Source organism: Micromys minutus (genome assembly GCF_963924665.1).
Source record: "Micromys minutus genome assembly, chromosome: 16".
NCBI lineage: Eukaryota > Metazoa > Chordata > Mammalia > Rodentia > Muridae > Micromys > Micromys minutus.
Genome location: NC_137985.1, coordinates 10248747 through 10271846, shown reverse-complemented (window position 1 = coordinate 10271846; position 23100 = coordinate 10248747). Strand labels below are relative to the sequence as shown.

The window sequence follows — 23100 nt, the reverse complement described above, 5'->3', positions numbered from 1 at the left end:
GCCCTGGTAGTAATGCTGGGCAGGATGCCAGTTCCTCAGCTAGTGGCGGGGAAGCTCTGTGTGGCGCTCCCACAACTTAAGTTGGCATTTGTAACCACTTTGGTATGGTGAGGCTGCTACTTTATTTTTCTTAAAGGTTTTGTTTGTTTGCTTGTTTAGTGTTTTGTGTGTCTGTCTGTCTGATATACATGTGCTTGTATATTCATTCATAGGGAGGCCTGAGAAGGTCAGAAGCGGGCATCAGATTTCCTGGAGCTATAGGGCAGGGAAGTGAATTGCCCAGAGTGCATTCTGGGAGCCAAACTCTGGTCCTCTGAAGGAGCTGCAAAGACCCTGAGCATCTCACCAGCACTAACTTTAAATTGTTTAATGTTGTTTTTCATATTTGCAGATTTCAAACATCAAAGTTCACTTTAGTTTTTGATACTGTCTACACTATAAGTTGCACAGCATTTCTAAACGATACTTTAAAATTGTACATGTTCCGCTATGGAAAGTCAGACAGTGTCACAGATCAACAAATGCCAAGCTTACTGAACAGTCAGGTTGCACCCTGTTCCCATTCCTAATGCTGTGTCCCTTTAACACAGTTCCTCATGTTATGGGGACCCTGCCCCGCAACCATAAAATTACCTCACTGCTACTTCATAACTGTACTTTGCTGTTGTGAAGTGTGAAGTAAACATTTAAGATGCAGGATGGTTCAGTTGATGGTCCACAAGTTGAGAGCCCACGCATCTAACTAAAGCTACAGCTTGACTCAAGCACGCCATTTCTGACGAGGTGGGCACTGGAAGCATGGGCACATCTTCACGGATGTCCAGGCTGTGCCCACAGAAAAGCATTTATGCACACTACCCATGCCACACTTCCCCAGGCCTTTGCCAGAGATGCCAGCTTCTGGTTCAGGACAGCTAGGTGCTGATCCACTGTCCCCTGCAGAGCAGTAAGAACAGGGACATCTGGTATACATAAAGGACAAACACACCTTGTACTCCAAGCATGAGTGGGACCGGTGAGAGGGAAATCATATGACGTTCTTAAAGTAACTTTAACCAGAGGGCTGGCGATGACTCAGCCTTTAAAGGCTAGGCTCACAACCAAAACCAAACCAGCCAAAGAAGCTCGCTCTTACTGAAGCAGGTCCGAGGGCTGGGCTGGCTGGGAAGGAAAGCGCTGTGTAGGCAGCATGGTTTAGTAGCAGAGCCCTCCCTCTGGTGGACACTAGTAGGAATTTTCAGAGAGGCTGAAATTGTCCAGGATTCTTCAAAATCAAGGTGTTTGGACTGTTGGGAAGCTGAGATGTAAACACACTGTAGGTAGGAGTTTGTATTTGCTGTCTCCATAAAATCCCTCTGCTGGATCTCCAAGTGTTGACTGCAGAAATCTGGGCGCAGGGAGGAAGTAGACCATGCCTTAGATAAGAGAAGACAATTAACTCCCTTGACTCTCCACTGTAGGTGACGAGAAGCCACCACCTGAGAACGAGCACTTTCCACAAGTGGCGTCAGCCAGTGCCTTCATCACCTACATGGCCCGTGAAACTGAGAATCACTGTTAATAATCCACCAATCTAAGGTCAGGAGATCACAACCTGAGCTTGCAGCCACCTTTACTAACAACTCTTGGTTGTGGAGGTGTTGTTTGCTGCAATGTACGAAGTAGACCAACCTTTATTCCCTTGATCCCCAGAACAGGCCCTCTCCAGCCCTAGGTGTCTTGACTGTCCAAAACCACTGGAGACCAAAGATAAGGTGACCTCATTTAGTACGCTCACTCTTGGAACTGACCATAGCCAAATGTCACCAGAGAAGATGGGTGGGGGCAGGGGAGAGTAGTTAAATTCTGGTTATGGTATGAAGTTAGGGTTGGCAGAAATTTTGAACGAACGGCCAGAAGTATGAGAAAGAGTCCAGGACAGTACTGAAGAGTTGAGCCCCAACAGACTGAATTGTTTCCATCTAGGGTGATAGCATCAGGGAGTTTCCATTTCGACTGTTTTGAGTCAGGGGCACATCTAAGCATTAGGACACAATTTTGGACATATTACATTGAAGAGGCTTAGACTGGCAAGATGGGTCAACAGGTAAAGGTGTTTGCCACCAAACCTGATGGCCTGTGTTCAAATCTCTCACACTGTGGTATGTGGGTACACACACGGGTTAAAATCGTAAAATGTTTACCTCCAATGTAAGGGATAAAGGGGGACCAAGAACAGGAACAAGGCAGGAGACACAGGCAAGGGAGGGAAGCTCAACTTTTATAGTTTACAGAACAGTTTCATCAGTTCTTCGGCAATGCCAGCCTTTGCAGCCTGCACTCCTTGCAATAATCTGATGCTTGAAGATTTTTGCACTTTCAGTCCCTCAGTGATTGCCTGTGCCCTACCTGAGTCCCTTTGCTGTGATGGAAAAACAGGAACCAAATGATACTGTAGCATGATTACTCAGACATGGATGGCTTCTTTCTTACTTGAATTCTGATTTTTTCCCCTTCAGTGAGCATGTATTAAGATGAGTATAATTTCACAGGGGCTGTTGGTGCCAGTGTTTTTTGCCTTTTAAGACAGGATCTCATTACATAGCCCAGCCTGGCCTCAAACATGTGATTCTCCTGCCTCAGTCTCTCAAGTGTCATGATTGCAGGCACACACAATGCCATTTACGTTGCTTTTTTTTTCCTTATAAAAAGCTCTATCACAAAAATGGGACATGCCAGGGGTGGTGGTGCACACCTTTAATCCATCCATCTTTTCCAATGAGATGCATCAAAACCAAGTATTTAATAGTAGTCACAAAGACTTGTAAAGAATAATCATCACTATCAATATTGAAAAACAACAACCAGTTCTATTGTATAAGTTTAATAAAACAATTTAAATTTGATTTATATTCTAACTAGGGGCCACCAATGTGATTATTTTCTTAGTCTATAGGTTCCACCTCTATTGCTTACACACACACACACACACACACACACACACACACACACACCTTGGAATTTATGGAGAAAATGTCAATTATATCCTTTGGTGTGACTTTCAATATGACCTTGGGTTCTATTTCAAATTTGAAAGATCCTAAGTCTGCCAACTGGGCAACTCTTTGTAGAGGGTGTTTCCCCATCAGAAATATCTTTCAATTAGAAACAGAAGCTGGTCTTATTGAAAGTCACACCAAAGAATGTAATTGACATCTACCAACTGAACAATTCTTTATAGAGTGTTGCTCCATCAGAAACGTTGTTGACAATGTCTTTCCTAGTTTAACTGTTGGTGCTCTCTACTGCAAGTTGCCAAAACAAGAGATCATTATTGTATCTAAGTTTTGCAGTAAGTGGTTTTCCTCCCAAGAGAAACTGCATCTAGTCAATTTGCCTAGTGGTTTTAAAATAATGAATACTAGTGTTCAAAATAATGAATTTGTCTCTAACCATTTGCCAGTGGTGACCAATTAGGCCCTAGTTTTGTTTCTGTGCATTGTAATTATATAGTCACTGAATGTTTCATTCCATTACTTTTATCTTCTGTAACTGTTCATACTGACATGCTCAGACCAGCTTATCCATTCAAGGCAGACTGAACCAGCTACGATGGTCTTTTAATGCTCAGTCTCAGTCATTTTCCTCATAGCTACTGTGTTGGGACTTCACTGGGAGGAGGGAGACCACAATCCTTGCAGTATGCTCAATAATGCCTCACCTCAAAATGTTCCTAATGGTATTCCTTAACCTGGCAATATGGCACTCAACGGAACAAGTGGGACTTCGAAGACGTAGCTAAGAGTGTAAAATGGGGAGATGGTGCAGACACAGAATAACACAATGGAATGCTACAAAGAATTAGGGTGGGACCAAAGAGATTTCAAAGTTCATTGGGCTATGAAGGAAGATGACCAACTAGTGAACAGGATGGAACTGGGTGTGAGGTAGGGGAATGACAAGCTCCTCCTATATTCAGGACTCCCCTGCCGACACTGTGATTCCAGACCGAGGCCAACTTTGGATCTGTGGTCCCAAGACTTATTATTTCTCTGTGTGTCCACCCAAATTACAGTAATGCATTACAGTAGAATCAACACAAAGCTTTCAGCATATTTTTATTGTGAAATATTGGCTTAGAAAAAAAGTACAAAATGTCAACAGTCAGATGTGTACAGTACAGTATTTTGTTAATCTATACATGTGACCAGCTTAACACGTTCATTGTAAAATGCATATTTAGACCAATATACTCTAAAAATGACTGTAATATTCACAGGCTATTAATACATGATAAACTGGAGCCCATATGACCCTCACTGGGATATGCTACCTGCAGCAAACAGGCTAAAAGCACAATACAGCACACCACAGTACCTCTGGACAGGTCCACGTTTAAAGAGTACCGACTCATTAGATCAACACACTACAGATCTGGGATTGAGACTCAATTACGTATTTATACAATTGCAAAAGAAATTAAGTTATAAAATAAAGTCACAGAATAAAGAGTATGTCTAATTAGGGCTGAATACTGTAAAGCCCTAAATTTTAGTTTTAGCCTTGCACTTTACAAAGCTTCATTATTTTAAATTGATTTTCAATTTCCATGTTGCTAGAAAGGGGATGAAGGATTCCATTTCTATCATCTCCAGTGAGGTATTAGAACTACTGCAGTTCATTTAGAATTGTGACTACTGTGGACTGAAAAATGGCCAGGAAACTGTAATATCATAACAAAACTTAAAACAATGTAGTGACTACTTTAAGAACTCAGCAAATCCTGCAAACATGAACACCCACAGTAAGGCATTATCTACTGAAGTTGAGAACAGTAAGTGAACGTGCTTCTGAGGCCTCATGGTGGCAGACTGGACTATTTCAGTCTTACTGTCACTTGAAAATGATGTGTTTCTGAACTTACAGACTTCCTTTCACTTGTAGTAAATCACTGCGGGAAGTTTACTAAAACTTGAATAATTTAAAATGAATTGTTATATGTACTCTTAACATTAACCTTTGATATGAAGACCATATAAACATTTCTTTAAAAGGAAACCCTTTGGGACTGATGAAAACCTTGTAACTATCTGCACATTCCTAAAAGAAGTCATGTGGTACGGCCAGCGATGCCTAAAGGTTTAAAATTCACCTTGAAGCCAGAACTAACTCTAAGCAGATGTTGGTTACTGGCTGAAAACCACTAGAGTTCAAAAGCTGATCTGTAATTTTTCAGAATCTATCCCACACTATCGTAATCTTTTATAATTTTATTCTTTTGAGACTAATTATTTATAAATAGTGTCTGAATCTTACAGGTTTCAATTATTCAGACATAAGCACGGATTTGATTATAAAAAGTTATTTAATTTTCCAGATTTGTATTAAATTTACAAAGTAAGAATGGTGTACATAAATATTAACTTAGAACACATTATAAAAAAAGCAGATATATGGACCGTTATAGAAACGTTATAAATTTTAAAGAAATTTTATATAAAAATAAAGCAAAACATGTAACTCACAAAATATAAACATGAAGCCACACAACATAAAAATAAAATCACTCTATCAAAATGGAGTTAAAATTAAATCTTTAGGAAAGTATTCCAACATAGTTAAATGAACTCATGACCAACAGCTTCCCTTATGATACAGCAGCAAACACAAAATCACCTAAAGTCTATAGGCATTATCAGTTCATTCTTAATATGCAGTCTTGCATGTTACTAATAACTTTGATTTCTTTTTGAAATTCGGTTATTTACATATGCACTTATATACAAACACTTATTAACATGATTTTTAAACAAACTGTATGTACAAAAGATCAGCATTCCTATAAATAAAAACATTAGGTGGCAAAAAGGCACTTGTAAGTAAAAATCTACAGTTTTTACAAAACAAAAACACATTTTACCTTGGATGCTGTACAGTAAACATCAATCCTATAACAGTAATGAAATGTTAGATTACTAAACTGATATTAGTGATGTAACGTGTAAAGACATTTACATATACTCTGAAGCTCTTTTAATAAAAGCACCATGATTCTCTAAATCCATGTTGATGTGAAGTAAAAATACAATTCCCAAAAAAAGTTTTCACCATTTTTTTTGTTTAAAAGTTTTGCATTTCTAAATTGAAAACTATTTATTTGAAATCAGCATAGTGTTAAACAAAAGCAAAACACAACCCCTGCTGCTGTTCTGCCGACCACTCCCTTATTGCATGTTGCATTTTATACAGTGCACACACCTGCACTCCACAACCGTTAATACTATTGCTAGAAAAGAGTCCCGTGTATCAAAGAATTAAGAAGTCACTCCAAACCAGCTGAAGTTTTATCTGCATGTTTACAACTTAAAAATGCTGTGTGTAAGTTACAAAAGTGAATAGGAGACATACCAATTTATTTGGCATGTAAAAATATCTTTCCACTGCACAGAATCTAGGGTGTCACAGGACACCTCAGCACACTCAGGCAGAAATGTTAAGCGAGTGACTTTCTCAAGGAGACGTTAGCACGCTTCCACTCTTGTCAAACTTTTTACCCTTTGACAAGGCTGCGACCTGTTTGAGTAGTTCTCTGTTTTTGGCCTGTGAGAAACAAAAATTCAAGATTTGAACTATTAAGTCATGCTGAAAACTACTACTTATTATTTCATTATATAAAAATTATATTAATGAAACACTAAGAGATCCATGAGTTGGTATATTTTATCTTTGTAAGGCTAAATAGGCAGAAACTTCTAGATTGGTTTATCAGCTTTTCACAAATGTCAGTGTCTGTCCACAACTACAGTTTTGGACAAGAAATGGCAAGTAGCTCTCTCCCTAGAAGTTTCAAATTTAAAATAAGAAAATAAAGTTTGGTTCTTTAATGCATGAAAGCTATTTAAATGTAAGTTATTCTACAACCGACAGTATCAAAGGATGAATCAAATACTTATTTTGGAGAATTTTCCTGCAAGCTGAATGAGGTCTTCCATTTGCTGTTTACTATTATACAGAAAAAGTATCAGACCGTTTTTGTAAAGAAATCATTGTATCACTTTGCCACCTGCCCTTCTCAAACATTTCTTTGTCTATTTACGTACACGTGTATGAGCGGATGTGTGTATGTGTCCTGAGGGAGTGCACTCCCTCTTCCCCCCATGCGGGTCTGGGAAGTCAAACTCTGGTTCTAAGACTTGCAGGGCAGATACTGCTCATTTGCATTTTCACCAGCTCTAGGTCCTTTCACGTGACACTGACTTTAGTATCATCAAAGCCATTGCCTAACAGTTTCATAACACACCCCCAACCCCTGCCACCACCAAAGACTCAAAATTTCACATTAGCCTGCTCATCAGAAGGAACACTGCCTGCAGGGCGCTGTTTGGGGGGGGGCGGGGCCCTCATTGAGTCCTTTATCATTTTTTGGTTTGTGCTACTCTTTGCAGCGTCTGGGAAGTTACATAATGAAAGTTCCTCATGTAAACTGCAAACCATCAAGGCCACTCTGAAGTCTCTGGGCCAACAGTAACAGTACGGAGCGCGAGCACTATTAAACTATAGCAACTTAAATCCCCAGGGAAGTCCCCACCACTCAGAAGCATAAACCGTCACTGACACATCCAAGTCCCTGCTAGATGGGAAGAGACTGACTTTGTATTATTGAACATTAACTACAACAGACCCACTGGCAACAAGCAGAGCTGGAGTGCAGAGCAGGGAGGGTAAGAGGCCTGAGCAGGTCTGCAGAAGCAGGAAGGAGCAAACATTTACCCTGGATCACCGAGTAATTACAGCTCTGCTTTTAATCAAAGAAAAGTGAATTTACACTTTCTTTCTTAGAACAAGATGCAGGAACTAAAAAAATAGATTTGAAGGCAATTTTTCTCTTGAGTACTTTTGAAGCTAATTTTCAATATCTAGTCTCCCAAGTCTCCCAATGATACCAGTAAGTTGTTGATAAATTACATATAACAAAGACTTTAAGAGAGAAAAAGTGCATTGGTGGTTATTTTGAGTCTTATTTTGAGTACTCGCAATATAAACTTTATACTGCAGTTGAGTTTTAAGTTGCAGTGGTTAAATGTATACAGTGACATTTTATTCTAATACTTATTTTGCACCCTACAGAAGCCAAGGCAATTACTGTAATACTTAAGTCAGAAGCATTTAGAAATGTCATCCTAAATAAAGGAAGAAACTACACAGACCCTGCCTATCAGGCTCTAGGTTCTACTTACCTCTGACTTAACTGGAGGACACTTTACCCGTAACAAGAGACTCGGGGAGTTGAAAAAGAATTACACAGCCGTGGTACTGCGGTCTGAACACAAGAGCATTCACACATAATTTCCCTTCCTTTTTAGCTTGTCTTACTCAAGAACAGAATTTTTTACTTGGCATTATTGGTCTTAAGATTTAATTTGGGGGATGAATTTCAGTTTGTGTTTCTAGATTTGATAGTTTAAAATATAGAGCAAAATAATTGTGTTAATTGTCAAATTCTCTGTATCAAGAAAGATTAAGAAAGTAGGCAGCAAGGAAGGGGCACAAACCCAAGTACTTGGAGGCTAAAGGAAGATGCTGAGTTTGAGGCCAAACCGGGCTACACAGTGAAGCACCACCTCCAAAACAGAGCATGTGGAAGAGAGGAGACTTGACCAGGATACTCACCTGAGCAACGCTACTGAAGGCAGTAGGTGGGAACTACACTTAGCTGTAAAGAGCGTTTCTAGCAGAAACTCAGCGTATAAGGAAGCAGCTGATAAGGAGGACATTCAGATACCTGTAACCTGAGGTGTGGGCTGCTACAAGACTGAGGAATATACAGGTGATCCTGAGGCACACAATGCAGTGTCTATGTCTCAGAATTTATGTGCCCTGTCTCACCTGTAATTTGGGTAACTCATTGCTCAGCTATTGTAAGAAGCAAACATGAACACAACATGTAAAAACACTGGCTCTTACGGCAGTAGCATGGGAAAATTCAGTTAAGAGGAAGTGGGCTGAAGACACCAACTAGATTAAAACAAAAATGGTTCTCTTGCAAGTCTCTTTAACAAAAGAACTGTTCTTTGGAGCGGTGGAAGAGCATACCAGGACAAGTCAAACCTAGATGGTGCTTACTGTTATCATGGTTATTCTATATTTATTTCATTTCAGCTCTTCTGTTAGATAAAGCTGATTATATTCCAGGGAATCATTCAAAATTTAGTAATATAATAAACCCAAATAATCCCTGGTGGGTAAAAGCAGTAACCAATGCACAAGAGGCCGATGTCAGGAGGGTCAGTCTCTGAGGAGGGAGGGCAAATGATGTCCTCAAGTCATCACACATAAGCAAATCCCTTGCATGCACTATGTCCCTGGTGCTACAGAGCTTCCTTCACAAACTCCTGTCCCTAGTAAGAATAGGAAGCAGGGAATATACATCTGCATTCCAAGAAGTATGTAAATCCTATTCAGTTATGACGCATACCAAACCACAAAACGAATAGAAAATATGCCTTGGTGTAATGAAAAAGAAAAAAAAAAAATCAGCAGAAAACAAAACATACAAATGAAGCAAAATTCATGCACTCCTTTCAAAGCCGCACTCTCCCTTCCAGTTTGAACTCTGAATATAACATTATCTGTATGTTTAAGATGGAAAGTTTCTTCACTTAGGGGCTAAGGTTAGGTAGTACTTGCCTAGCATGTGTAAGAACCAGGGTTTAATCACTAGAACAGCAAAAATAAACTAACAAAACAACCCTAAGCCTGTTACTCTAAATACTCTAAAAGATTAACTCTATAAATGTCACAATCTACAAACTACAGAACATGAAATCAGTGTGTTATGGTTTCATGCCTCAATTTATAGAACAGATAAAGATAATCTGGAATAAGAGAACAGCCTCTTCTGTGCTGATGTTCTCTATCTACCCCTGAGGTGGTGACTCTCAGCTCCCAGTGTATCTAGATTAAATACACTAGTACTTATGAAATATACTGAATACCTAATACATTTTCAACACTCTCAGAGAGTCCACAATTAAGCATTGTCTTGATTTGCAGCAATTGCACACAGCATAACAGCCCTTCAATCACGGTCTGGAGACCTGGATTTTTTGGGGTGGTTGTGCAGACGAGGTTTTGACACAGGGTTTCTCCTATAGCTGTCCTGGAGCTCACTCTGTAGACCAGGCTGGCCTCAAATTCAGAGATCCACCTGCCTCTGCCTCCCAACCACCCAACAAGAACTGGTTTTAGCTCCCTCCCTTCTGCAGTTGACATAAATAACAGTTTACCTGAAGTTGTTCCACAGTTTCTTTGTGCGCTTTTTCCATACTGTTCATCTTAGTTCTCAAATTTGACTCTTGGTACTGAAAGTCTGCTTTCAGTTCAGTTAACTGAAATAATAATAAAAAGGCATCATGTACACGTGTCTGTCACATAGTAAAACACTAAATATTCTTCCTAACAGGCATGCACTTGCAGTGAAGGTAGAAGCAGTTGGTAGCAGCTGCATCTTCTGTGAGACCAGTTGCCAGTTCCACTGCAGATTTTACTGTTAAGGATGATCTTTGAGAATTTGCTCTGGATTTAATTGGTCACACTTTTATAACAAACATACCAAAGCAAAACTTATGAAGTGCTTCAAGCAAATTCACTTCACTGTAAGTCAACAGTTTTCTAGTTAAAATCATCTTCAATAATGGAAGAAAAAAGGCTCCATAATTGGCACATTTAGCCAACACTTACCAACCAAGAGCAATGGTGTTTGTAATTGTTAATTTGTGCCCAGCATTATGTACATAAAGTCATTTACTACATTTACCTATCAGGACAAGAATACAGTCAGTGTAGCATGAGAAAAGCAATTAGTGTGAAATCTGAACCAAATTAGACAAGTACTAGAAGAAAACTCAATGGTGAGAGGAAGCAGAGATCACAGACGATGCCGTTGTTAATACGAACACAAACCAAAGGACGACATCATAGGATTTCAAACACACAGTCCAACTGTTATTAACAGAAGCACACAACAAAGTTTGTGTTTCCCCAAAATTACTAAGTACCTAGGAAATAAAAAGGTACAAAAGCCAAGAGAAAAAGTAAAGAGTTTTATGTTCATCCTTCCAAACAAAGGCTTTAGTTTCTCTCCTGGGTCAGTATTGTATATTTAAAGACTTTTATTCTGAAAAGCCAATTCTGACACCATCAACTTTGATAATTATTTTAGCTGTTGTACTGACTCCAGACCATGAGCTTCTAGAAAGGAAAGATAGTGTCTGTTCATCTGCCTGTGATTCTTTCTGACTTCTTATAGTGAGTGCCTGGCTTTGGAAGCCACTCTCAATAGACAAACAGACACAGGAAAGTAACTTGATCCTTTTAGACTACAAAGAAAACCTGCAAATGTGTCATTAATTTTAGATACAAAATTATTTTCCTTACAACACTAATTGTAAACTTGCTGGTGCCTTTTGTTTTTAAGGCAACACTAAAGCAGGAAATTCGGACAGAGTAGTTAAACATAACAGTGATTCTGGAGAGAAAGGGTCAGAGTCAACAACAGCAGTTTTCAACCTGTGGATTGTGCCCTCTATTAAAAGGAGAGGAGTTGAAGACACTTTTGCAGGGACCACCTAAAACCACTGGAAAACACAGATATTTACATTACAACTCATAACAGCAGCAAAATTACAGTTATAAAGTAGCCATAAAATATTATCTTATGGTTGGCGAGGGGGTGAGAGTCACTACAACACTAGGAAGGATGAGAACCACTGGTACACAATTTGTTATCATAAAAGCAAGTTAATTTAAAATTGTGACTCATAAAGAACCCTAAAAAAACAACTACAACTATCAGATTTTTACCTTGCATACCAATGCCAATTCTCACAAATTAAATTTACTTACACTGTAGTACATATTAAAATAAAGAGGTGGGCACATCTTTAATCTCAGCACTTGGGAGAAGGTAGGCAGAGCACACACTGAAACTCTCAGTCAAAATATAAAACATGAACACAGAAAATGAAGGCCATCAACCACCAAAAGTGTGGGAGCTGTAGCACAGAGCTGGGGATGTAGGCTTCAGGACCACCCTGTCCTCCTGACCGCCCAAAGCTGCAGGATGCAGGCTCCAGGAATACCCTGACCTGTCCAAAACAACCTCTTTTTGCTGATAGCAAACACCTTTTAAAGATTCTAGACCTTTTTTATGTTAATCTTTTTTGTCGGTTAAAATACAATTACTGTTTTTTAAGGAGTCATTAAAAATTGTTTTTAATGTTTTCACAATTTTTCCAGTGGATGTTTGTATGAAGCCTAAGTGCAGTTAAGTCCTCTGCCATGGTGAAATGCACCAACACAGATTTACATGTGTCAAGAGCTGCAAGCAATATTTCTTACACACATGATCATCAGTCAGCCCATCAAGTAGCATGAAGCCCACATATATAAAATGAGAAACCAAGGCCTTAACTACTAAACATGTTCTACTTAAGGCCACAGAAAAATAAATGGCCAGGATTGGAATTTCATCCTGAGTGTGGCTAACGAACTATAAAGCCTTAAGTACACCCACTTCTCAGAGACTGTTCTGAGACACCCATTGCTAATCACTACCACAGGACAGGAGAATATTACTACTTCTCATCAGGTAATTGATACAGATTGACACAGACAGTCAATATACACCAAAGACTGTTTTCAACTACTTTTAAAACCACACTGATTTATATATCCCATTTATATCTCATTTTACAATTAAGATATCAGACCTAATTTAAATTTGCACGCTAACCGAAAACTAATCCTCAAAAAATTACTACTATAATCAGCTCTCAGTTAATTCTTAGAACTATGAATATTTTGAACACCATTTTTACTTATTTTCATGAGATGGACTACACTTCAATTTGGGCTTCTATAGTTTGTCTTGTAAAAGTCATGCATTGCAAACATTACCTAATGAAAATTTACGAGGGTAAATAAGTCAAGATGCAGCTCTTATCAGGCTTCAGTGAACTGTACTCTCACCTTTTTATCTTTTTCCAAGATGGTCTGGTCTCTTTGCTGTAAGAGACGCTTAAGTGACATCACTTCTTCTTTCAGTTGACTGATAAGGACAAAATTGTCTGTTCCCCCACTATCTGCTGACTGATTTATAGAGCTACTAAAAAGAAAAAAAAGAAACAGAATTACATAAAGTAGAAGGAAAACCTGCAGATGTTCAAATTGCATAAATTAGACAATTCCACAAACATCCTTAAGGCTAATGCAAAAAAATATGTACCTGACAGAAATGGATGCAACTGGCAAATTACCTTACTAATGGCACACATTACATACACCTGCAGAAATATAATTCAGTATTAGCTTTTAGGGGGTCAATACTTCTAGTGTAAAGCAATAGGCAGCCAATTTGTACAGTAACATCAGCAAACGTTGGCTAATGAACTAACAAAGTCACACTCATATTTTTAATCAAAACATTTTGCTAAGCAGGTCAATTGAAAAAAAATACCACAATCAGATTTGTGTTTCTTTTCCTTGAAGAACAACTACAATAATGTTTTCTATTCAGATTTGTTCTTTCCTCAGAACCCAAATTTATTCCCCAGTTATTACAACATAGTTCAGTGCCACTTTATTGCCAAAATTAAAAGTTTTCTTAACTGATTATGTATGCTTTACTCTCCAAGGTGACTTAAAAAAGTTGGTGTGTGAGACCCATGTAATAGTAATTGATAATTAACCAGAACTACTCAATTAAGTTCAGTTTTCATAGCATTAAAGACACTCATTTTTACCTATCTCCATTAGATGGCTTAGATTCCAATTTGGGCTTTTTCTTTGGAGTTTCATTCTGAATTGCTGCAGAAGATTTATGGCTGAAAGCAAACATTGGCAAAAATGATTAGAATGAAACAGACAGAGGCATCAACCTCTAAGCTACTCCTTATGAAGTAACCCTGGCCATCACCAGTTCTTTGTCAATCTACATGAGCACGTTAGAGGCTGATTCATACAAGCGCATGTCAACAGCACCACACAGCACCCCAGCACTCACCTCTGTTTCCACAGTCCCTGCTCCTGCTCAGGACTCAGACTGCTGACTCTGAAAAACACAAGAGTAACATCCGATCATATTTATTCAACACACTCTTTCCCAAAAGAATCTGTTATAAATTTACTGTTCACAGTAGCCATATAAGCTAATATATGGAACAAATCATATTTTAATAGGATAAACTCTAATTCAATTATTACTAGCCAGCTTAAATTTTTTTAAACACATGTACAATGGTAGAACATATTTTCTCTTTAAAATTTCCAATAACTCAATTTAAAATTGTACTTGGTTTTGGAGGACATGAGCACAGCAGGATCATGTAAGAATCTAGGAATGATCGTGTCAACTGCCCTGGTTGTACTATACAAAAGTCTGCAACTGCCTGGTTATCTAAATTCAGATAAACTTAATGTAACTCAAGCTGCTAAGAATCATGTGTCAAGTCGGACGAGGAAGTAGCTTATTCCATTTCTTCTTAGTCTCCCTAAGCCTCCTCCAAGTCTATAGATGTCTCTTTGTCAGGACACAAGTCACGCTCATGCTGGAAAATTTCATAAAGACAGATGGTCTCTCATAACGCTTTGACTTCCTTCCCATTTGTCTGTAGTACCAATAACTCCTACTTGGCCTGTGAGTTAGAAACACGTATTTATTCAAGTTAAAAAATGAACATCATCTAAGCTGTAATACCACAAGGTTATTTAAAGTCCCCAAGTCTCAGTTCCATATCTATGAAATGGGTATAATTAATTTTGTTTATGGCTACAAGCACTTATACAAATAAGACAACCTAACACAACCTAATACAGCATTAACATGTACAACAAATAGATAATTTACATGTGTATAAAAACCATCAGTTACGTTTTTAAGTAGAATAAAAGAATTAACGTGTAACCAGGAGAACAAAACAAGAAAAAAACTGAAGCTGCAAAGACTGAGCTGTAACCCAGTTACCCTGATCATCTTCTGTCAGGCATCAAGTTGCAGGTCTGAGGAGGAAGTCCTCTGCACATGTGTAAGACACAGTAAGTCAAGTCTATGTGTATGAATTCCCAAGTCACATAATTACTAACGTAAGTAGCAACAGCACAGTAATGATTAATCAGAAACTCCTGAAATCCCCATTTTAGTGATCCGAGGGTGTCATCCTGGATCCAAACTGACTTTAGGGCTATGCCCTGCACAATGGCCCTTCATCATCAACCATCGATCATATCTTAGGTGTTCTGTCTGATCTCAACTTAAGATAGGACCCAACAAGCTGGCATGACTATTCATAATAAGGTCTTTAGTCATCAGATACAAAACTGTACCACCAGCCCTACGTAGTGACAGGTTCTAAATCTGAGGATCCAGAGGAAATGTAGGTCAGCTTACAGTGGTCATTGCAGTAAACAATACTGAACTTGTTTTTTCTACAAAAACAACATAGTTAACAATGGGTTCTAAGTCTATCTACTGGGGTGGTTCTGTGAGTAATTTACAGATCACTTACAGCACAGGTCATACAAAAACTAGACCACATCATGAAGGAGACTGGGGCACTTTGGAGTTTCATATCCAAAGGACTTGGAACCTTTCTCTTGTGAATAACAAGGGAATAATGTATCAGTATTTCTTAAGTACCCCTCCAAAAGAGTGGGGAAAAACCCAAAAAGCAAGTCAGCATTGTCTTTTTCTGCTTTTTTATTAGAAAATTGTTTTCCTTTTAAAGGATTAAATGGTTGCCACCTAAATTTACACCCCTGCCCCCATCAGGATAGGATAAATTATATTGAAAGACAACCAGGGAAGAAGACATTCTAGAATCTGAGAAATAGGGTTTTATGGTACATAGTTTTAACATTCTTTTTGTATCAAGAAACAGAAACAAGGCTTGTGCTCCACTGGCTCCTTGGCTACTCAGATCTAAAACCCCACAGTCTTTTCTTTTTTGTATATTTTTAATTGGATATATTTTATTTACATCTCAAATGTTATCCCCTTTCCCAGTTTCCCCTCCATAAACCCCCTATTCCAACCCTCCTCCTCCTTCTATGAGGGTGCCCTCACCCCCATGCTCTCCTGCCTCCCCTCCCTGACATCCCTCTACACTGGGGCATCTAGCCTTGGCAGGACCAAAGGCTTCCCCTCCCACTGATGCCCAACAAGGCCACCCTCTGCTACATGTGCAGGTGAGGCTATGGGTCCTCTCTGGATAGTAGTTTAGTCCCTGGGAGCTCTGGTTGGTTGTGTTGTTCTTATGGGGATGCAAATCCCTTCAGCCCCTTCAGTCCTTTCTCTAACTCCCTACATTTTCTTCCTCCATGTCAGTGCATGCAGTGTACGACTGTCACCTAGGAAACACCACAACACAGCAGCAAACACCATAGTCTCAATGAATCCTCACAGTCTAAAAGCTATTTGCTGACAGTTAAGCTAAAACTTTTGTATCGCAAAATGTGGAAGTCATTTGTTTCCTGCACATAAAATCATAATTTAAATAACTGTCTGAAATTCTAAAGATGCATAAAATTCAGAAAAAAAAGTCTTCTGAAAAAATGGGTATATATCACATCCTTATTTACATTTTTATTTACAAGTTAAATTTGTTTTAATGTTGTTTTGTTTCTATCAACACTAAACTTACATCTTAAAAACTTCTTAACCATACACACAGTTAAGACATTATTACTATTTAATTTCTCCCTACATGAAATTACTTTAAAAACTAAGATTATACTTGAAGTTTTACAATATCATCTATGATTAAAAAAAAAAAATACAACAACTAACAAAAGTATAAAACAAAGTACCTGTAGTTAAAATCCCACCTCTTACACTTGGGAACTGGAGAATTAACAATGCTTCTACATTGGCTGGGCGGACAGCTCAACGACAGAGTCTGTGCTTAGCACGTAGGAGGAGACCTGGGCTCAATCCCTACTACAGAAAAGTTTCTATTGGTCATAAATGATGCTCTCGTTTGTTCTCTGAAAGGACTAAATGTGCATTCCTCCACAGTGCTTTACACATGCTTTTACTAGGATAAACAACTTCAAATACTGGGGCAGAAAACAAGGGTTTCTCATGAAGCTTTCAACCCGAGCTTCCTCTCTGGAAGTCATATGAGGCAGAAGGACCCCGAACGGGTCCACAAAGTCATTTTCGAGCCTCTGAGTTTGTGGTGTCATGTGCATACCCATAAGATTAAAAATAACTAAGCACCACTACATGGGGGTAAGATAATAGACCAGTGAGAAGATCACTGGCAATGGCAGAAACGGTTACAGCAAAGGATTTCAAAGTGCTTACTTGTGGTGGCCACTGCTGTGGCGATGGTGGTGATGATGGTGATGGTGATGGTGTTTTGAATGGTGCTGGTCTTTTTCAGTAAGAGATGAAGACGAGGAATTGGAATGTGAAGACCCCAAACTCTTCCTCTGTTCTTTTGTCTTCTGCAAAACTCTCTTGTATGATAAGGTGCAGAGCCAGCACAGCAACTTCCCATCAACCTTGGAGGAAAAGAGCTGCATTAAGTGCACTGGCAAACTGGCTCCAGTGTGTCCAGCAAGCAACTCAGCTTGCAATCCTACTTCAATCCTGTGCTTCATCAAGGTCCAGAACAAATGCACACATCTGATGTCTGGAATAAATACTGTACAAGGATTATAAAATCAGCTACGAGAACTGATTACAGACCTCCAGCTCTGTTGAAAGTATTTTTAATTTTGAGAGACGCTGCCTTTATTTTGTCTAGAAGATAAGTACAACAGGGGCGAGAGATCTCAGGAGGTAAGCACATTTTTTTTTTGCTCTTACAGAGATCCCAGGTTCAGTTCTTGACACCCACTTGGTGGCTCACAACCACCTATAACTCTAGTTCCGGGGCATCCAGCACCCTCTTCTGACTTTTTCAGGTATTAGGTAGGCACATGGTACACATTCATACATGCAGGTAAAACATTTATAGACACATATCAGTCTAGAAATAAATTTTTTAAAAGTACAAAGGGCTGATTATTTCTAAGAAATCTAGCCTCATTTCAGTGTAATTACCAAAATGATAGTTACCTCCCATAAGTTAACAGTAAGTACTGTGACTTAAAAACAGAAGCCTTAACAATCAATTCTCATTATATTCAGAGTTTATCTACCTGTAGATTTGCCTATTGATCTCTAAGTCTAGAATCCTAGTTTTGGTCATTCACATAGAGGTAGGGCAGTGTAAAACTGTCAGCAGGCAGCACAGCCCCAACCATAGCAAACGAGCCGGGCTCTTCCTAGTTTCAGCTCTCATACCGTAAGCTCATGTCCCCAGAAACCATTCAGTGCTGCCATTTTAGTTTTTAAAAGGCTGTGATGGGCCTTAAAGAAGCTAGTTATAGTTTTGTTGAGCTATTATTACTGTTCCTGGCTATGAGTTCAATTAAATTCATATATAAGTTATCTTCAACAGACACTAAAATCACAAATGCATTGGTAAACTGTTAAGCATGTTAGGATTATAGGCAGGAACTTACTCCTGAATTTCTCTTAAAAGCCACAGCTCACTAGTCACTGGTGCTTCTGGCAACTTTACAGAGTAACTACTGCAAATAATGAGAATCAATCGTGTGAGTTTAGTGGAGGGAAAGTAACTTCTTCCCAAAACTGAGGTGTACTTTCTGCCTTTCCTCATCCCATACAGGAAATGCTGGAGGGGCATGTCTTACACTAAGGTACATACAGTGCTGTGGGGGGATCTGGGTAAGCCCCTCAAAGTGAGAGTCATCCTCCAAAGCAACTGAACTGACAAACAGGAGGCTTGTGTGAACGCTCATCAGTAGAGGAATGGCACATGTACCCTAATAATTAAGTCACTGTAGGCAGAGAGAAACAAACAGTAGTTTCAAACATGAGCCGAACAAAAGGCAGAACACTAACTTTGAATTTTATGTGCTAATATGCCATCTGAGATTTTTTTCATATAACAATTTCAAGTAACCAGAAGGAGTATACTTAACAGGACTCACTTCAAAAAAGAACCGGCAGGAGCACTGCAGAGCCCCAGTCACAAGAGAACTACAAGCACTCTGACTCAGGACAGTTACTGTACTGTCTGGGCTGCTCTTCAATTTCTGGGTTCAAATGATCCTCCTGCTTCAGCCTCCTAAGGAGCTGGAACTACAGACACACACCATGTTCAGCATGACAGATCTTTCAGGTATAGTCATCCGAACTGGTCAACATGAACCCATACATGATGCAAAGACAAACTATGCTATTCCCCCATTTCTGTTTTCAGGCAGCAGAAACCAGTGTCTTAAAGGTGTACTGATTATAACAATTGCCAAGTTGTTCGGTATTTTATTTCTAGAAGATATCATAACATAAATAAAACATACTTTTCTTCTTCCTTCCTCCTTCCGATCAAAAGCACACTGCTGTTTGCACTGTTCACAAGTCTGAGGTGCTCCATATTTTTTTTCTGAATTTGTACAACGCTGACACTTGGTACCAATAAATGCTGCAATTATGTTACAGTACTGACAGGGCTTAGGCTGAAAAATAAACATATTTAGTTTAACTGAGATATTTAAAACTTTGTTACATAAGGCACATACAGTGTTGTTAGTAAAATATTTGGGGAGTTAGTAAAGAAAAGTGTTAAGTTACAAACATTTGTTTCTGTCAAGTACATATTCAAAGACGAATAACATGGGTGTATTCATTCAACTAACACTCACTGCTACAGTCATGAAGCTCAAAAATCTGGCCATTGTGAGAGATACAATGTGAGTCCTGAGTGGACTTATATGACATTTTTATACAACATACAATTTGCTTGTGAGTTTAAACAATCATTCACAGGAAAGTCTCATAACATAAACCTGTAACTTGAGGTGATTTACTAACTGGCTTAGCCATTATATCATTTATTCAATTAAAAATAATTTTACCATGTATAGGTTGTTGCCACAGTAAACATAAGTATCTTTTCAATATTAAAAACATTGTATAAGCATATTCAATTTAAGTAACAATAAGTATCCTTGATTTTTTGGATATTCAAGACAGTATGGAGTCTTTATTATTAAAAATATATATGTACATGTATGTGTGTTTGTCTGTTTGTCTATCTATCTATCTATCTATCTATCTATCTATCTATCTATCTATCTATCTATCATCTATATCTCAGTCAATTTGTACCAAGATACTGTCATTAGTTTTCAACACTTGAATGGTACTCCCATATAAAAAGTTCCAGAAATCAGGAAAGTTTGGATTAGGTTAACGTTGAAAATAAATATTCATACTAAGGAACTTTCTTCATTTGTACATTAACTATATAGCATGTAAAGCATGCAGTTGTTTTTAAATTATTTTATTTTCCCATTAAGACTACAGAATAAATTTCTTCCATGAACTATTTTGATATGTGCAGATACATAAGTATAGAGACTGGACTGTTTCATGAGAAAATTATAAAGAACTGTTAACTAGCCAATAATAATGACTTGACATGAAAAATATATACTTACTGTTCCAAACTGCTTGACATTTTGAGCACACTTCTTACAAATTGTGTTAGTTTTGCTGAAAAGGAATTATATTCAGATGATTACACTCATGTAGCTTTCCAGGGTAAGTAACACATACTGACCTATAACAAATGGTTGAGCCAAAAAAAAAAAAAAAAGACAAAAAAAATCTGTACATTACTTATTCTCACAATGAGTACCTTCTTAAACACAGTGTTAATTTTAGAATAGTTTTCTACCAACTTAGTTGTCCATTTACTATTTACACATTACACTGCGTCTCCAGGTCCTAGGATATACGCCCAGGTTAGTCTCCAAGTGGTAATTCTCCTGCCTCCACCTCCAAACACTGTGCTACTGTGCTAATAGGCCACCAACTTACTGCATATTTCCTGTAAAGAAACCAAAGTAGAAGTCTTGCCTCTGGTTCTAAACTTTCCCTCACCAATATAAATGTACATCCTCATCCATTAGGGCCCCTTACTTCCCAGTCTGTTCTTCTCCACTGTCAGGTCCACATACTCAGTAATAAAATTATTTGTTTTGAGTTTACTTTGTGTCTTCTAAAAGAGGGATTTCCTGCTAAAAACATCTCTGCGAGTCATACTGCTAAAGGCAGTGAGTTCAGTCTTAGAAGGCAGTTGGTAACACTGTAGCTCTTTCTTCAGGTTAATTAGCAGTTCCCATTTAAAAGTAATTGTTTATATTTTGATTGTTGGCAGAAGTATATATTTTCCATCCATCAATTTACCCTTTATTTTCACATGTTCAAGTTGAAGTCTGGTTCTAAAATCAAACCAGGATTTCTTTAAATGTCTTCTTTCATGCTGTACACAATAGCTTTTCATTTTAAACTTCAGAAACAAAAGCATTTTTTCAAAGCACTTTAACACAAATATTAAAAAAAAAACCCAGTTATTTCTTAAACGAATTTGTAACAATGAAAAACTGCACAGTATACAAACCTCTCCTGCTGAAATTCTGATCTGCAGTAAGTACATTTTACAATAGGATGTGCAATCCGACATTCCTGTAATAAGATAACACACAAGTGAATACGTATCTCAGAGACCCAATCTCACTCTTCTGGTAAAAATTAATCGATCTAGTCAAGTGCCTGAAATGTCAATAAAACCTGGCTGGCAATGTAAATAACTGGGTGAATTATCTCATCAGCCGCCAGAGTATAATTCCATAGGGACATTTTTGTCCTTAGTGGATGGGGGGGGGGGCAGAGGAGGGATATGGAACATATAAAATTATGGAAGCTGTCAGGACTGACTTCCAGGGGTGATTTACGTATGAAACTACCAGTTATTTTGCACAGTTGCTCACAGACAGCATCCCGGCTTTTATGGGATGGGAGGAGCTCCATATCAGAGCACTCTGTTCCCAAACTAGTCGCTTCGCTTTCCGGGACAGGGAAGCAGGATGCCATCAGCTCTGCAGCTTCGAGTTCGGGTTCCTAGCAAGAAAGTGCAAACACGGAACCTGCCTCCCAGTGGAAGGAGAGGGCAGTCTCTTCCACAGCTGGGGTGAGAGCGTCTGCACCGGATCTCTGCGACACCGTGGACTGGTGGCCGCCTGGCTCAGCCCCACCCGAGACCTCCAGGCGGGGCCGACCCAGCCCCAGCCTGAAAGCAGGCGGGACGCGGCCGACACGGGTCTCGCCCACATAATGCCCGGGCCCTGGCGGGGAGCGGTGCGCTGAACGCCCGGCGCCCACCGACCTTGCAGAGCTGTTGGCCCTGCGAGAGCTCCTCGAAGGGGTAGCGCTGCGTGCACTTGGTGCAGGCGTACAGGGCCGACGCCGCCATCCTGCTTTCCGGCTCCTCCGCGCGCGCTCAGGCGGGGCCTCCAGGAACTCGGCTGCCCCGCCCGCCGGCTCTTCTGCCGCTGCAGCCCGGACTTGGTAACTGCCGATCCCCCTGCGTCTCCCTCCGCCTCTGCCGCCGTCCCGGGTCACCTACAGCCGCCTGCCCCGCCGCTCCCGCTTAGGCCCGGACCGTGGCGGAGGGAGACGAAGCGGGAGCAAGGCTGTGGATTCCGCTTCCTCCTCGGTCTCGCGTCCCTCTCTTTGATTGGCTGCAGAGAGCCTAACGTCACTCGGAAGCTCCGCCCAGTCCCTTGCCTAGGTTAGGCAGGGAGCGCCCACAAAGAGAGAAAGCACCAACCAATAGGAGGCTGCCGCTCTCAGAGCGCGAAATCGCCTTTGAAAAGACCCCTCCCACAAACCGCGGCCAGTCACCGTTTGGCCGATGCGCCTTAGCCCATTGGGCACAGGTCCGCGAAGCGCCACTTTTTTCAGTCCTTGGCTTCCATTGGACCATGTCGTTAAGCCCCTCCTACTCCTGTTTGTCATTGGCCGAAAGGTCAGTACTTCACCTGGAGAAGCAACGCTCTCTGGAGTTTATTTCTGGGGTGCTGATGGAGCGTATCAACCTTTCATTCGCCTTAATTCAGCTTCCGTCATTCACCCCAGTAGGCGCTGAAGGTTCCAGAAGCCCTAGCCTTTGTTTCCTCCAGAACATCCGTCCCTTTCCAGAC

The 23100-nt window shown here is 39.6% G+C and overlaps 1 protein-coding gene across 2 annotated transcripts; it reads right to left on the bottom strand.

The window, feature by feature from the left end:
* Positions 1-4080: 4080 nt before the first annotated feature.
* FAM76B (family with sequence similarity 76 member B) lies at positions 4081-22647 on the bottom strand. 2 transcript variants are annotated; one of them, XM_080930429.1, is made up of 10 exons: positions 22284-22647; positions 21519-21583; positions 20554-20608; positions 19414-19569; positions 17342-17541; positions 14042-14089; positions 13782-13862; positions 13009-13144; positions 10266-10367; positions 4081-6579 (listed from the first exon to the last, which is right to left on the bottom strand). In XM_080930429.1, the coding sequence occupies exons 1-10, from the start codon at positions 22368-22370 to the stop codon at positions 6490-6492; spliced, it is 1020 nt and encodes a 339-aa protein (XP_080786555.1). In that variant the 5' UTR covers positions 22371-22647; the 3' UTR covers positions 4081-6489. The 2 variants fall into 2 exon arrangements, with proteins under 2 accessions (XP_080786555.1, XP_080786556.1); XM_080930430.1 differs by having other exon boundaries at positions 13009-13141.
* Positions 22648-23100: the final 453 nt, after the last annotated feature.

Coding starts and splice junctions, on each gene's coding strand:
- FAM76B (XM_080930429.1), bottom strand. CDS start 22,370: ATGGCGGCGTCGGCCCTGTACGCCTGCACCAAGTGCACGCAGCGCTAC. Junction 21,584..22,283: donor AGGGCCAACAGCTCTGCAAG/GTCGGTGGGCGC, acceptor ATCTTATTACAG/GAATGTCGGATTGCACATCC. Junction 20,609..21,518: donor TCAGAATTTCAGCAGGAGAG/GTTTGTATACTG, acceptor ATTCCTTTTCAG/CAAAACTAACACAATTTGTA.